Consider the following 16,635-nt stretch of genomic DNA (forward strand, 5'->3'; position numbering starts at 1 on the left):
ATTTATTATACATCAGTGGTGGTGTTGTTTAGCTGCTAAGTCATATCTGACTCTTAGTGACCCCGTGGACAGCAGCCCACCTGCCTCCTCTGTCCATTGGACTTCCCAGCCAAGAATACTGGAGTGGCTTGCCATTTCCTTCTCCAGGGGGTCTTCCCCACCCAGGGATCGAACCCACGTCTCCTGCATTGACGGGCAGATTCTTTACCACGGAGCCACCAGGAAACTATCCATCCGTGTTACCCATCCCTGATTTGAAAACCCCCATCAGCCAGCTGGGGGGAAGCTCTGAACGGGAACTTCTCGGGAGACGGATAAACCTGGGGAGCTCACCTGTGTGATAAATACTGAATTGCTGTCGCCCCATCCTGACCCGTGTGTCCCCAGATAGCACAGGTGAGAGGCCCTCAGGCGTGCAGGCATCTCGTGGACAGTCAGTCACGTCCACAGCTCTGCAGCTCTCCCTGCTGATTTCCTTCATGGTCGTCTGCTTTTCCCCCACAGCAACAAAGGCGAGAGAAGGAGCTGCGGAAACAGCAAGAGAGGGAGCAGCGCAGGCACTATGAGGAGCAGATGCGCCGGGAAGAGGAGAGGAGGCGCGCAGAGCACGAGCAGGTACCGCGGGGACCTGGGAGCCCTGCCGACGGCCCCGCGTGGACACCAGCGCCAGCCGCCTCTGGGCTGTGGGTCACCTTCGCTTAGGTCTGCTCGGGTTAAGCTGGTTTTTACTCTTGCTCCAGCAACTATTCTCACCTATTCAAGAAGTCAAATGCACAACCTGGGCAAAGCCTGCTCATTCAACCTGGCTTCCTCCCCAAGCCGAAGTCCCCTGACACCTTGATTTCATGCTTCTCCCAGGCCAGGGCACCTGCCTTGAGAGTGGCACTGAGCCATGATAAATGAGCCAAGTCCTCCTCTTTCATCGCTTCAGAAGCGCTTTCCTACTCACACTGCTCTGGTCTCCATGACTCTGAGCCATCGATGCAGGCCCTTTCTCTCTTTGTTAGAATCATGTTCAGACAGTGCAGTGAAACTGCAGGATGGTTTCTTTACAAAGACAGTTCATGACGGCATTCAGCCATTATTTTATCCCCACTGCTTACAACGAGGAGCGTCTGAACTGTACAGCCTTGTTCATTTCAGGTAGCCCGTAAAGAGGGAGCCTATGATGAAAAGTTTGAAAATAAGCTGGGTTCTCGGGACTTCCCAGTGGTTAAGACTCCATGCTGCTGCTGCAGGGGGCACAGGTTCGAGCCCTGGTCTGGGAACTAAGATGCCACATGGCCAAAAAATAAAAAATATATGGATAATACTTTAACCGCAACACCAGCAAAAGCTGGGTTCTCAAAACCAGATCGTCACAGCAAAGCATTGAGCTGTCTCCATCCGCTGCTGTTGTGCCTTTGACTGCACTGACGTGCTTTTGCTGTGGTGCAGGGTATCTTTCCTGTTTAGTGAAGAGGTGTTGGGGTATGTTTTTTCCCTCCTTTCTTCCACACTTCACTTGGCAGTGTCTTCTCACCTTTGAAATGACTGGTTCTGTCTCTCTCCCTCTCCCTCTCGTGTTCCGCTGCGTTCTCTGCTGCCTGCCTCTCCAGGAGTACATCAGGCGACAGCTGGAGGAGGAGCAGAGGCAGCTAGAGATCTTGCAACAGCAGCTGCTGCATGAGCAAGCTCTACTTCTGGTAATGGGAACGCCCAGCTGGTCTGCTCCGTGTCCATCTCGTGTGCGTGTGTGTGTGTGGTCTCTCACGTGCCGGTCAGGAAACGGGGACCCACCCAGCCTCCTGGGCCTGGAGCATCTGCTAAAACGTAATGAGTTTCCTGGCCCAGGGTGCCGAGTCACAACTTTGAATATACTTGTTGCACATTCTTTATTAACGCCAGCCATTTGCAAAACTTCACCGTGAATCCAGTCTGAGTCCAAGTTCGGGCTGTTTCTGAGACCCACTGTGTTTATTGCAGAGTAATGCTCGCAGTCATTTGCAACATGCTGGAATACAATCACAGCAGACTATCCCTCATCCGTAGGAAACCACTCAGCTCTGGAGTCATATTTCATTTGCAGACTATTAGTTTTACCCTCACGATGGGAACATTTTGTGTGCCCTGCTCAGGTAGCTTCCACTTGAAGTGTTTTTGGGGGTTTTTTTTTGTTTGCTTTTTTTTTTTTTTTTTTTTTTTAGCCTTATTGCACTGCTCTCCAAATGAGCTGCTTGGCATATCTTTTTTTTTTAAAACGTAACTTTTTATTCAGTGGCACTGTGATTTTTTTTTTTTTTTTTTTTAGCCTGTACATGTTTTTGCTAATGGTTTCTGTTGGTCCAAGTTTTGTCAAAATGAAAGATGATTTAGGCAGTATCTTTAGGTTCTTATTTTGTTTTGTAAATTGTACATGTTTGAATAGTTTAATGACTAAACCAGGAAGTGGATAGTTCCTTACAGGGGTTGTGCACTGACCATCAAAATGTCCTCGTTGTTGCCATTTTCTTGGTTACAATTCATCGAGGACAAGTCACTTTGTGAAGGGTGCTGTTCTGTAGGGGTTGCCATTAAAACAGTAGTGTTTTCATTAAATGCCACATTCTGTGCAGATGCTAACCAGAGGCTGTACCGTATCTCCATGGCACATCCCTGTGTCCTCTTGTGGTTTTGTTGGTAGTAAGGTCCTTTGTTATCTATCATCTCTTTTGCTTCCATTGCATGCTTCCCTGGTACTGACCAATGGTTTCCCTATGGTAATGTAGCCTTTTCTTTATTCTCCTTTCCTGATCTGGACAGGAATATAAGCGCAAGCAGTTGGAAGAACAGAGACAAGCAGAAAGGCTACAGAGACAACTAAAGCAAGAGAGAGACTACTTGGTTTCCCTTCAGCATCAGCGGCAGGAGCAGAGGCCTGTGGAGAAGAAGCCACTGTATCATTACAAAGAAGGGATGAGTCCTAGTGAGAAACCAGCATGGGCCAAGGAGGTAAGTAAGCCAACAAGTGCAGCCTGTACCTACACTGCCTTGAGCATATGGGCCATAACGAGTTTCTCCTGTAGAAACAGAAAGTTAAGCTACAAAGCTGGAAAATAACTTTTGTGAGACACACATGCTTTGTTTTGGGAAGAATTATAACCTTATTTCTATACCTCAATCCATTTGTGGTTCTTTTTTGTTAAGTAACAGCAGGAAGCAGAAAATCTTTTTCTGTATTGGAATCCAATTGAGTTTGTGGCTGGAGAATTTTTAGTGGAAGGATGTGATTTAAGACTTAAGGAGTTTTAGGTAGGATCATTTCCTATCCGTACCTAGACCCTGAAACTGATCCTTAGTATTGTCACTAATATCCTATTTTCTTCTGTGGTACCAGTGAAGACACGGTTGGTCCCAGACTTGTGGTTGTGGTTCACTTACAGGGTTGGAGGTCATTTATATTTTTTACAAATACTTTCATGGGAATGATCCTTCATTTGCTCAACTACTAGACTAAAGAAGGGTTAGGGTTAGCACCTACTGATTTCCTTTATTTTCCTGTAAGCATAACTAGTCATTCAAAAGAGTGATTTATATTACTTTACATATTGTCCTAGTATCTTCAGATATTTATAGCTAGAGCTTATTTCAAGTTATCTAGACTACAATATTACTAGAACTGGATTTCTTAACATAAGACCCTATTTTTATAAGTTTTTTTATTTTCTGTTCTATCTTACACATGTATAGAAAACACTTGAAATTATGTTGTCCTGATATAAAAAATGGTTGTGTATGAGGAGTAGAAACTACACAGTCTTTTCTTTAAGCTTTTTGTTTAAATCCTTTATGATTGTGTACTATTTTTTATAAAACTGGTAACTTTTTTCTTTTAAAACTTAAACACTAAATCTGTAGAGAAAATCATTCAGTTCAATATAAAAAACATTTTTGATCACTTTCCCTCAAAGTCTGTAAACGTGATTTGTATTTAACCTATGTCTGTAAGAATTGCCTCTTTCCCCCAGGTCAGTAATTCAGTTTTGTGATCCTACCCGCAGGTATAGCACCAACCCCTTAACAACTCATCTGTTCTTCCAGTTAAGCAGAATCACTGCTGTTAAACGGCAGCTGACATGCTTCCTGGCTAGCAAAGATGTGCCACTTTCCTCCACTGCTAAACCATGCCAAGCTGAAACCCTCAGCTAAGGCAGATTCACAGCTCCTGATCGTGGCAGATGTTCAGAAGCCTGAAAAACTAGCCTCTGCTAAGTTAATACCAGTAGCACCTACAGCAATTAATGATTCCAGATCAGGACTCCTGTTTGAGCATCACTCACGGAAGAAAGATGAAACAGCTTATCCTATTAGACTTGGTCTTGAAGATCAACTGAAGCCTCAGGGAGCTTCAAGGACCACAGTGAGATCAACAAAGTGATCTCTCCCCCAAGGATGTAGCCCACCTCGAGAGTCAGGACCCCAAGTCATGTGTGTGTCCTTTCCCAACGTCTCCAAAGTGATGAGCCCCCAGTTGTCTATTACTGCAAGTAAGAAGGGCCTGGAGACCCACGTGGACCTCGGGGCATGAACTCATGCATCCATACAGGTAGCTCATCTCCTCCAAGAAGTGCTGCATCACTAAATGACCATGACCTCTCTTGGATGCATGACCACCTGTCCTTCAGAGCTCCCAACCCCAAGCATAAGTTTAGGAAAGGGACACCTACAGATCCCTCCTGACACCACCTGGAGAGGACTGAGATGCCTTGTAAAGCATACCAGAATCTCCTTTCCCCTGGGCAGCTCCCTCATACACAAATGTACCAGGAAAGGGGGAGAAACGTGAAGCAGCTTCCACTTCCTTCCTTTCACCGTTACTCAGCATATTCTTGTTTTCACTTAAACATTTTAACTTCATTGTTTTCTAGTTGCCATCTGTCCTCATCATTAAATTGGCTGGCCTGTCCTCTCTATTCAGAACTAATTCAAGGGCACCAAGCTTTCAGGGGCCATGGCATTCCTGGGGTGCATCTCTGCAGATATCATCAGGGAAGTTTTCTAGACCTCCTAATTCCCCTGTACTTTTCAGCCAAGCTCCTAGTGTAAAGAAAAGTTAGATAATGGGCATGCAAACAGCATGGCTGTGTCATCAGGTACTCTCAGTGTGAGGTTCCCAGGCCATCCTAAGTCTGGGCCACCTCTGGTGGGTGACATCTTCCAAGGTCTCTGGCTTCCTGATAGCTGGTATTCTTTTGGGCTTCATGCACTTTTGGATGTGTGTGTGTGTGCCTGTGTGCTCAGTCGTGTCCAACTCTTTGCAGTCCCATGGACTATAGCCCACCAGGCTCCTCTGTCCGTGGGATTTCCCAGGCAAGAATACTGGAGTGGGTTGCCATTTCCTACTCCAGAGGATCTTCCCAACCCAGGGATCGAACCAGCATCTTTTCTGTCTCCTGCATTGACAGGCAGATCCTTTACCATTAGGGTCACCTTCTTTTCGGATTTTATATTTAATCCTGTCTTCCTGGGTGTGGTTAACATAATTCAGCTTCCAACTAACCACCTATCTCTTCAGGAAACAGTTCCCAAGTCTTTGAGTGGGTGTTCCTATTTTAGAAGAAAGATGAAACATTTAAATGATAGAATGAATGACAGTGCTAAATTGGGGATTGTAGCAACTGGTATACAAGGGAAAACAAATGATTGTCTGCCTGAGTTTGATTCATCATTTTTTCAACACCCACTTCCTAAAATGGGAATAAAAATGACTGTAAGGATCCTTGTTGTCTTGATCTTTCAGTGCTTCTATCAGCAATGTATGAACTTTTCTTCTAGAGCTTTATTTACAGATTTCTTTTCTTTCTTATAGTAGGGAGGTAGGTGAAGTTGAAAGTAGCCTAACAGTAAAATACATTTCAAGACTTTATATATGGACAGAATTTCTAGCTCAGCAGTGTTTTAATTATCAACCAATAAAAAGAACCCAGGTTAAACTCTCTTTTGGAGGTATAAAATGAGGTACCATTTTCTTTTCCAAATGCCAGGATATAAATTTGAAAATATCCTCACCAGGGATGAGGCAGCAGCAATGTCATGGTCTCCTGTTATAGAGGCTCTGAGCTTTTTTGTACCATATGCCTTTGAAGACACCAACCAGCCGTCTTCCACTTACAGCTGCCTCTTTTGTAATCTGCTCCTGCATTTGTTTTTAACTCACCTCTATACCTTCTGGGCTTCCCTGGTAGCTCAGTAGGTAAAGGATCTGCCTGCAATGCAGGAGACCCAGGTTTGATCCCTGGGTCTGGAAGATCCCCTGGAGAAGAAAATAGCAACCCACTCCAGTATTCTTGCCTGGAGAATCCCATGGACAGAGGAGCCTGGCAGGCTACAGTCCATGGGGTCGCAAGAGTCAGACAGGACTTAGCAGCTAAAACACCACCACACCTTCTCATCATCTTGAGTTTTCCTTCTTTGATTACTTTTCCATCCACTTATTTCTCTTCCTTATAGCAAATCGACATTTTCTTCATTAGCAGTGTAATGTTGTTATAATGGTTCATCCTTCATGTTTTTGTTCTTCATTTTGTAAAACATAAGTCATCATCATGTTTCTCATTTCCTTTCTTATTAATTTGTCAGATGTAGTGAGAACAAGTGGAAACACTAGATTGTTGGCAAATCTTGTTGAACTCTTCTCTCTATCCTTTTCCTGAGTATTCTCATTGTCCTAAATGTCGCATTAGCTTTGATTTTCAGATTTCAGCCAGAAAGGAACATTAATGTCTCCATTAAAAGGAGAAGTAGGGGACATTCTCGCTCCTTTCAAATTCTCTGCCATTTTAGTCAGATTTGTTCTGTAAAAACATCAATATGATATACTATTAAACATCAGCAAAATTTAAAGATCCCCCCCCCCCCCCCCCACACACACACACTGGCTTTTTCTGAAAGATGGATACTCCTTTTCTTTTAATGCCCTTTTCTTTGTATAGGTTCCTGTACAAAGAAATGTACCTATAATGGTACCGATTCCTGTTTCTTATAATGGCTGTGATTATCGGGGCCTGACAATATATTTTTTTAATTTTCACCAACACACAGCAGCAACAGAATGTTCTATCTATGAGTATTGCATGAGATGGCATTTTCATTTTTTTTAACACTTCATCATGTTCTTTCTCTGTGATACATGCCAGTCATCTGGTCATGGTTTTATTTAGCAAATGATGGGCCAGGATGTCTCTTTATATTCCATCAGTTCACTGGGCTTTGAAATCCCCACAGATAAGAACTCCTTCTCCACCTGTTTTCTCTGCTCTACACTGATACTTTTTTTTCTTTTTATTTGAGTTATTTTATATGAGCTCTCATATAACTATTTAGAGAGTTTACATCTCTGTTCCCATCTTTCCTTAGTTTCTGTTTATCTCTCTTAAGATTTAGCATGCAACAGACCTGGCAGGCAATAGGAAAGAGCTCTTTTGAGTTCTTATTCTTCCGCTTCCAGGCTGTGTGACCTTGAAGTGTCCTAGCCTTCCTGGGGTATAGCCTACCCATCTGTGCTTTCTCCCTCAAAGTTGGGAGGATCCTGGGCAATCATGTATGTGAATGTGCCATTGAAACTGTAGGCACTCTGCAACTGCAAACGAAGTAGTCAGCATATTTCTCTTTTGCTCCAAAGGCTATTGTTGCCCACAAGGAATTAAGTGTTTTGCCTCTGTTGTTTCTGGTTGGGATTTCACATGAGCAGTTCACATGCATCTCCCATCTCCTCCACTTATCTCTCTCCAGGGATGGATACACACTTTTTAATTTCCCATCTCAGCCTGCTAAAGATTGGCCTCCTTACTTTTAAGTTGTCCATTCACATGAGGATCTATACTTTTCTTGTGCAATCATTGGTTAGATCTTGGTAAAGTACTCCAGGGCCTTATCTTTGACAAGACTACATTTTAAGCATTCCCTAGGAATGAGGGCAGGAGGAGAAGGACATGACAGGATGAAATAGTTGGATGGCATCACCGACTCAGTGGACATGAATTTGAGCAAACTCAGTAAGGAATGAGTGTTTCCTCTGTCCTCCAGGGTGCCCCAGAGAAGGGATAGCCCCAGTCTTGCTCAGTAACCATCTGCCCATGTGGTTTTGCCAGAAGACAGCATGACTCACCTCTTCACGTGCCCAGAGAGTGCAGGATCAGAATACCTAATGAGGACTTAAAGGTCATTGAATTTCTTTCTCTTAACTTCTTTCTCTTCCTCCAGCACTGGCAGTAAAGACAAAAATCAAATGTTTTGTCCAGTTGGCGGGGGGGAAATTTCCCATACAGTTGTGTTCAATTCACCATACACTAGCTCTTAAGTAGGCCTTCCAAGACCTACATAGACTCCCACAGACCCTACAGTCATCTATTTAATAAAGTGTTATTAAAATGCACCCATACGACAGTAAATATATTTTGTTGTCAACCTTTTAAAAACCACTTCTATGAGTTTGTTTTGAAATCTCTCAGCAGATAACATTTCTTATTGCTCCGTGAAACATTAGAAGCTATAAATTGTTTTCAAATGTACAAAACAATTTAACAATTGACACTGATGTAATGCTTATCCTTGTATACATGTTTCAACATAGTTACTTATTTTGAAAATTTTTTAAAATTTTTTAATCACATTTATTTTCAGGTCTGCTGTATTTGTGCTACGTTTATATATCTCAGAGGTTTTAGATGTCATTCCTGTGTTACCCAGTGGATAACACAGTCCTGCCTGGAGTGGAATCTTATTTCTGAGACCACAGTTATTTTTTATTTTTCCCTGTAATGCTGTAATAAATAGTGTAGCGTTTCTGCAGAAGTGATTCAAACCTGTTCAAAGTTATTTTAGTTTTGATGGTAAAATGATTCTTTTAATAAGAAAAAAGCCTGATTCTATGGTAAAATTGATCTTTCTCTCCTAATATAGTGCTCTATATTTATTGATAATCCCATCAAGTATGAACTCCTTTGTAACAGATGTCTTCTGTTGTTACGGAATGGCGTCTTGACATTCTTTATACAGTGCTCCTAGAACACTTTTTTGGTGGTACTTAAGATATTTTATATCTTCTTGGTAACAGGAGGTTGAAGCGAAGACTCATTTTTTTTTTAAATCATATCATAAAAGGAAGCTTGAAATATATCTCCATTGAAACCCAGTTTTTAATCACATATATTCTTAATCTGGGGGGAAACACCTTTTTTGTCTCACTGAGTGTTCAGTTAGTAAGCATAAGATGTGATGAATCAGGAGACAGACCCTTGTCCATCTGAAACTGTTACTAGGATGTTTGATTTGGTATCTTTACCCCAGTATTCATGCTGTTCCTTTGGTGCAAAAGCAACAGACAGCATTATTTTCATGAAGACTTTAGGACAAGATTTTCTTGAGACAGAGTAGCCTGATGCCTCATTGTTACACTTATATAGATTTTCAGATTCTGGGGACAAACTCCAACCCAGGAAATCTCATCACATTGGATTCATCCTGAAATAATCTGCGGAGTGTAACAATAGATTATTCATACCGTATATTTTATGATGGTAAAGACTGAAACATACTGATGGTAGGATTTAGTATGTAAACAGACTGAGAGAAGGCATAGGCAATGTTACTAGAAATACATTAGTAATATCCACACACAAATTATGGTGCTGGAGGACTCTTAAGAGTCCTTCGGACAGCAAAAAGATCAAACCAGTCCATCCTAAAGGAAATCAACCCTGAATATTCATTGGTAGGTCTGTTGCTGAAGCTGAAACTCCAATACTTTGGCCACCTGATGCAAAGAGCCAACTCACTGGAAAAGACCTTGATGCTGGGAAGGATTGAGGGCAGAAGAAGAAGGGGGTGACAGAGGATAAGATGGTTGGATGGTATCATCAACTCAATGAACATGAGTTTGAGCAAACTTAGGGAGATAGTGAAGGACAGGGAAGCCTGGTGTGCTGCAGTCCATGGCGTCGCGAAGAGTCGGACATGACTTAGCAACTGAATAACAACAACGATATCCACACATGACTAATCTAACCCATTAACTGCCTGTGAAAATCAGCATCCCTTTTTGTGCCCCATTCATTTTTAACAACAGTCTTAGGGCATATGTGGCCCATGGTCCTATTAGAGACAAAGGTGCTTCCTTTCCTGGAGGTTTGTTGCTGGCAGTTGCCAAAAGAATTCTTCATCTCAAAAGTGGTACCTTTGTTCAATGGAGATCTTTGGGGACAGACTTTTCAGCTGTTGTTTTTAATGTACTGTTTCTGAATGTGGGTTTAAAACAGTCTAAGGATATTTTACAGCTAAAAAAAAGAGTGGCAGGTATCTTAACTTCCTTACAATATTTGGCTCATAAATATCAGGTAATAAATGGCTACAGTTTGGATAAACAATTATTTATCTGAAGATGAATTGAACCTCTTGGATTTCTGACCTCAGACTGCAGTGGTTTGAATATTGAGGGGTACCTATACATGGTGATTTTTCTATGTAATTATATTCCCTAGAAATAAGAAAATGACTAATATTTGACTAACTCCAGTGGTCTAGAAATAGTCATCTTCTTCTCAAACAGTCTAGTATTTGGAAAAACAATACATTGCATGCCTTGGTCTCAGTTTATCTAGGGCTATCTTTGCAGGGTTTGCAAACCAGTGGGTTTGCAGGACTTTCTGTGTTCTCATCTCAAATCTGGCTTTGTTCTTTCCCTTTGCTCAATGCAATAGCTAAACAATTATTGCTGATATATACTTTGTACACACATACTTCTACAAAGTATACATGTTCTGGTTTATATCCCTGATTTTTTGCTGTTCATCTTATTTGGTATGTGGTAAGCTTCTGAGACATGGAATTTCAAAACCAAAGTCAACTGGATGTCAAAATTGTACATACATGCACAGCCATGCCCAGGGAAGAGGTGTTCAGATGACTCTTGTGTAGAGGCAGAAGGGTGGTTTTCTCTGCTGTAGCACATCTTAACACGTTGACATGTTTGTAGTTAATTTGAGAGTTTTAAAAATAGACTTACTTTGTATGTGAGACTGAGTCTGCCTCTAGGAATATTCAGAATAGGATGGGAAAGAAGAGCCCTTTTGACTTTTTATTTCAAATCAGGAAGTAAAATGGATAAAGGATCTTAGCTGTTACATACAAATATGTCTTGAGGACCCACATATGGGTTCCATAACAGGCTGTTAGAACACAAAGATAGTGAGTCAGCAGAGGAGAGTTAATGGTCATTAGGGTGGAATTATTGCCCCAATGGGTCTGGAAATTGCAACTGTCAAATTGACCCTGAAGAAATAAAGGACAGGACAAGGTGGATCTGGAGAAAAGTGCTAGACCTTTTAAAGCTGTTGAAGATTTTAAATCATGTCTTGCAGTGTGCATTTTGTTTATCTACATTTTTCTTTATAATTTGTCCTCTGCCACAGTCTGTCTGCAACAAATAAGTACTAAGGGTGACTTTTGCCTGTAAAGATACCCTTCCTGGGTCCTTTGAGCCTTCCCTCTGAGGCAGTTCTGCTTAGTTATCTCCTCTGGGCTGAGAGAGGCTCTGCAAAAAAGGGAGTGATGAGGGAATGAAGTGTCCAGAGGGCTGGAGAGGAGAAGAGGAGAAGCACGAACAAGTGCCGAGTGTGGAAAAACAGGCAGAAGAAGGGGAAGAGAGAGAGAGTGGAGTCCAGGCTGGAGTGGGAAAAATGCAGTGGGGCAGTGTATTTTAGGGAACAGGAAGCGAGACACCTGAAAAGAACAGGGCCTCAAGAGAAAAAAAGTGATATAGGAAGTCAGTTTAAGACAAGCCATGTTCACTGAGCAAGACGCCCACTTGCCCATGAGTAGGGCGTAGGAAGCGATGGAGGGCGAGTGTGCTCAGCACATCCTCTTATCAGCCCTTCCGTGTTCTTTCCCGTCCTGTCTCATTTGTCAGCTGAAAGCAATTTTCTGTTTTCCCCAAGCGATTGTAATACCTGATATAGTAGAGCCCTGGATTTGTGACCAATCAACAGGACAGTGTTCCAGCTAAGGCATGAGAAACTCTTAAAAAGCAGGTCCCAAATTCTCAGCCAGTAGAATAGCATGAGATAATGGGTAATGGAAGGGTGATGCCTTAAGTTTCTATATGTTTTTTATGCTATTATTTACTCTGACAGAAAAGAGCTTTTTGCAGATTTTTGATGCAGAGCAGATAGAGCTTCGGCTTTCTAAAATGATTTGATTGGAGGGATGCAAAATGGCTGTGCAGGTGACTACACAGAATCCTGCCTAGGAAGTAAATCAGCTTCTATCCATTGAGGCACCTTTTTTTTTTGGTTTTCTAGGTAGAGGAACGGTCAAGGCTCAACCGGCAGAGTTCACCTGCCATGCCTCACAAGGTTGCCAACAGGATATCGGACCCCAACCTGCCCCCGCGGTCCGAGTCCTTCAGCATCAGTGGGGTTCAGCCTGCTCGGACACCGCCCATGCTCAGATCAGTCGATCCCCAGGTACAGTGTCCCTTCGTTCCGCTGGGGTTTCAACAGGGTGTACAATAAAGTCTAACAAAAGGGAATAGTAACATGGATTTGGGTATGAGACCAGCCAAATCATGGCTTTTCATATCAAATCTCTAGGAAGATAGGAGACCCCACTTCATGTGCAGGATAGAGGGAGAAGTGAGAAGGAAAAAAGCACCATTCTTAACTTTAAGCTAACCGCAAAGTCGCTTCTTGGTAAATTGGCCTCTCAAGAGAACCGTAGAAGTTTCTGCTAGTCCAGAACAGGCATCCTGTGAGTTGTAATTACCAAAGCTAACATTTTTTTAGACCTCTTTGTGACCCCATGGACTGTAGCCCACCAGACCCCTCTGTCCATGAAATTCTCCAGTAAAAATACAGGAGTGGGTAGCCATTCCCTTCTCCAGGGATCGAACCCAGGTCTTCGGCATTGCAGGCAGATTCTTTACCATCTGAGCCACCTAGGAAGCTTGATGTGTATATAAACTGTTACGTTATCTTTTGTTCCTTGGAATTTTGGCATGAGCCTGAAACTGGAAAAGTTAAATGGACTAGGTGAAGTAAAATTGTGTTTTCTAAGCCAGTGGTTTTTAAAATGTGGTCCCTGGGCCAGCAGCATCAGCATCACCCAGAAACTTGATAGAAATGCAGATTCTCAGGCCCAGCTCAGCCTGCTAATCAGTAACTCTAGGGTTGGGGCTGGAAGTCTGTGATTTAACAGCCTCCAGGTGATTCTGATACACTCTGAAGTTTCAGAACCACTGTTCTAAGCTATTTGGAAAAGAAAAGATTTATTCACTTTTAGATAAGGGGGAAGTTTCTGGAAGTTTTAGAGGAATTTTTTTAAATTGTGTATACCGAAAATGACATAGGAATTGAGATGCAGTATGACATGTCATAAAAAAGAAAGGTTATGCAGCAGTTTTCACCTGAACGTCTTAAGTTTCTTCCAGGTCTCCACCTGTGTCAGCATTCCCACAGATATTCTGCGGGCACCATTTATATATGTAATGCTATTTGAACTGGAGTTTCAGAGCAGATACATTCAAGGATTCTGGATTTTAAGTTTGCCTTTAGTATATGAGGTCCAAAATTCTTCAGTACTATCCAGATTAGCTTATCTAAACACACAAAGTTCCTCTTTAAAAACCCCTAACTTTGACCTTTTAGGAAACTTTTTCCCTGTAAAAGGAGAGAGTAGAGAGAAAACTTAAGAAACTATGTGAAAGTGACTAGGAAATGAAAATGTTGATATCCTGTGACAGACAGCTAATTGAATTAAGCATTCTTCAGGAGCTTCATTTTTTTGTTTTTGTTTAAGGGACCCTTTCAAAGTAGGTTTGTGTTTTGTGCTGCACATTTTTAAAATTGATTTTATTCAAGTATAGTTGATTTACAATGTTGTGTTAAGTTTCTGCCATACAGCAGTGAGATTCAGTTACACATGTATATGCACGTTCTTTCTGACAGTCTTTTCCGTTAACGTTTATCACAGGGTATCGAATGTAGCTCCCTGCGTGACACAGTAGGCCTTGTTATTTTTGCACTCTGTATATAATGGGTTGTGTCTGCTAGTCCCAAACCCCAGCCCTTCCTTCTTGGCAATGACAAGCCTGTTCTTTGTGTCTGGGAGTCTGTTTTGCAGATAAGTTCATTTGCGGCATATTTTAAGTTCCACATATAAGTGATACCATATGGTATTTATCTTTCTCTTCTTGACTTACTTTATGTGTGATAACCTCAGAGTCCATCCATGCTCCTGCAGATGACAATATTTCATTCTTGTTTATAGCTGAGTTGTATTCCATTGTGTGTATATGTATATGTATATACATGTATACATATGTGTATATACATATATGTATATACATACCACATTTTCTTTAGTCATATATCAATGGACATTTCGGTTCTTTCCATGTCTTGGCTATTGTAAATCATGCTTTCATGAACACTGAGGTATATATTTATAAGACAGGCTTTGTTTTTGTATTAATGCTTAATATATTTAATGATATTTAACCTTAATATGGACTTCCCCAGTGGCTCAGAGGTAAAGAATCCACCTTTGATGCAGGAGACGCGGGTTTGATCATTGGGTCAGGAAGATCCCCTGGAGAAGGAAAAGGCAACCCACTCCAGTATTCTTGCCAGGAAATTCCCATGGACAGAGGAGCCTGACAGGCTATAGTCCTAGGGGTCTCAAAGAGTCAAACAACTGATCACACACCACACAACCTTAATATAAATTTGATTGGTTACAGTTCTATTCTCGTTGAAGCATACACTCAACTGAAATAGACTTTGAGAATTTCCTTGGAACTATAGTTAGCAACTTTCCAGTCTCCTGAATCAAGAGGGTCTGAAGAGTCTGGGGCAAGGCTGCTCCAGAGATGAGACATCAAGCGCAGGGGGAACAGGGCCAGGCTGGTGGAGGAGGGCTGTCGAGGTGTCCTCTAGCAGTCTAGGCACTGAGATTTCAGACCAAAGAGAGTCTGATAGGTCCCTGGTACAAAGCAAATACTAGATTAATGTTTATTGAATTAACAGTTTAATGTAGAAAATACTCAAGATGTTTTCCCAGCCAGGGTTGATTGACCACCTTCAATATGCCAGGCATGGTGCTAGACTCAGAGAGAGGAAGTCTGACATGGCTCTTGTCTCCTGGGAGCTTCCCTGCATACTGGAGGAGAAAATAGGCTTACATGAGCACAAACAAGGAAGTGTGAGCAGTCAGTGCTCATGGTGAAGGATACTCGGAACTCTAGATGCTCATGATTTGTCTTAAAAAGCTACATTTCTACCTAAAGTCTACATTTCTTCCCTGCATGAACGATATCAATACATGCCAAATTGTGAGACTTCCAACTCTAAAAGAAATGTCCTAGTGTCGTGAAATATATAATATCCTAGGTGGTAAGAGCCAGTTCACCAGAAAGCAGGATCACACAGCAGTTAGGCTGTGGAGTTACAACATAGGAACTAGAATTAGGCATATGTGTAGGTTACAGTCCAGTCTCTGTCGTGTATTAGCTGTGAAATCTAGGTTGTCATTTACCCTCTCGATACCTTACATTCTCATGGGTAAAATGAGAAGAATAATTGTGTCCAGCTCATGGTATTTAATGAGTTCATAAGAAGAAAGATGTTGAGAGCAATTCTTGTTTCACAGAGCACTCTCTGAAGTCCAAGTTAGGAGGTTGAAAGGAGGAAGTTTGTATGCTCAGAAGTGCTTGTAAATGTTTTGCTGGTCAATAACTGTTCACTGAAAATCATTATTATCATGACACTTACTTCACTGACTTCTTAACAGTCCCAAGTCCATCATTTGACTCTTTGCCAGTAAGTCTGGTCCAGCCCTCCAGCTCTAAAATAGGAAATTTGGGAGAGCTTTGAAAAGTATCAGCAAAGAGCTGCTATGGGCTCCATGTACTCTGGTTCTTTCTTCCTAGAATTTAATCCTCCCTCCCCATGAGATCCTCGTTGATCTGTGTTTCCCTGGTGGCTCAGTAAAGAATCTGCCTGCAATGCAGGAGACCCAGGTTTGATCCCTGGGTCAGGAATATCCCCTGGAGAAGGGGATGGCCACTCCAGTATTCTTGCCTGGAGAATCCCGTGGACAGAGGATCCTGTCAGCTACAGTCCCTGGGGTCACAAAGGGTCAGACACAAGTGAGCTGCTACTACTGCTTCTAATAATGCTGCTGTGATGTTGGTTTGATGCTTAGATCCCGCATCTGGTAGCAGTGAAATCCCAGGGACCTGCCTTGACCGCCTCCCAGTCGGTGCATGAGCAGCCCACGAAGGGCCTCTCTGGGTTTCAGGAGGCTCTGAATGTGAGTTCTCACCGCGTCGAGATGCCACGCCAGAACTCAGATCCCACGTCTGAAAACCCACCTCTCCCCACTCGCATTGAGAAGTTTGACCGAAGCTCTTGGTTACGACAGGAAGAAGACATTCCACCAAAGGTAACATTACTGGAGTTTTCATCATCATCTCTATCATTGTCATCAATGTTTATTATTACTACTACTGTTACTGTTATCATTTTTATTACCCCTGTTGCAGACCATTCATAGTACCAAAGAACATGATAACACAGCACTGTCCCTTCTAGCATTTGTGTTGGTCCCTCCTCATTTCCAGGC

The 16,635-nt window shown here is 42.3% G+C and overlaps 1 protein-coding gene across 7 annotated transcripts in view; it reads left to right on the top strand.

The window, feature by feature from the left end:
- The window catches only part of TNIK (TRAF2 and NCK interacting kinase), a 389,309-nt gene that overhangs the window by 316,587 nt on the left and 56,087 nt on the right, over window positions 1–16,635 (top strand). For 4 of the 7 annotated variants that reach the window (XM_070466420.1, XM_070466421.1, XM_070466422.1 and 1 more), the window contains exons 13-17: window positions 505–615; window positions 1,599–1,685; window positions 2,782–2,970; window positions 12,315–12,479; window positions 16,216–16,455. In XM_070466420.1, coding sequence (XP_070322521.1) covers window positions 505–615; window positions 1,599–1,685; window positions 2,782–2,970; window positions 12,315–12,479; window positions 16,216–16,455 — 792 coding nt within the window. The remainder of the gene's footprint in view (window positions 1–504; window positions 616–1,598; window positions 1,686–2,781; window positions 2,971–12,314; window positions 12,480–16,215; window positions 16,456–16,635) is intronic. The other 3 variants (XM_070466423.1, XM_070466426.1, XM_070466427.1) reach the window with 1 other exon arrangement.

This window comes from Odocoileus virginianus, chromosome 4, assembly GCF_023699985.2.
Source record: "Odocoileus virginianus isolate 20LAN1187 ecotype Illinois chromosome 4, Ovbor_1.2, whole genome shotgun sequence".
Lineage (NCBI taxonomy): Eukaryota > Metazoa > Chordata > Mammalia > Artiodactyla > Cervidae > Odocoileus > Odocoileus virginianus.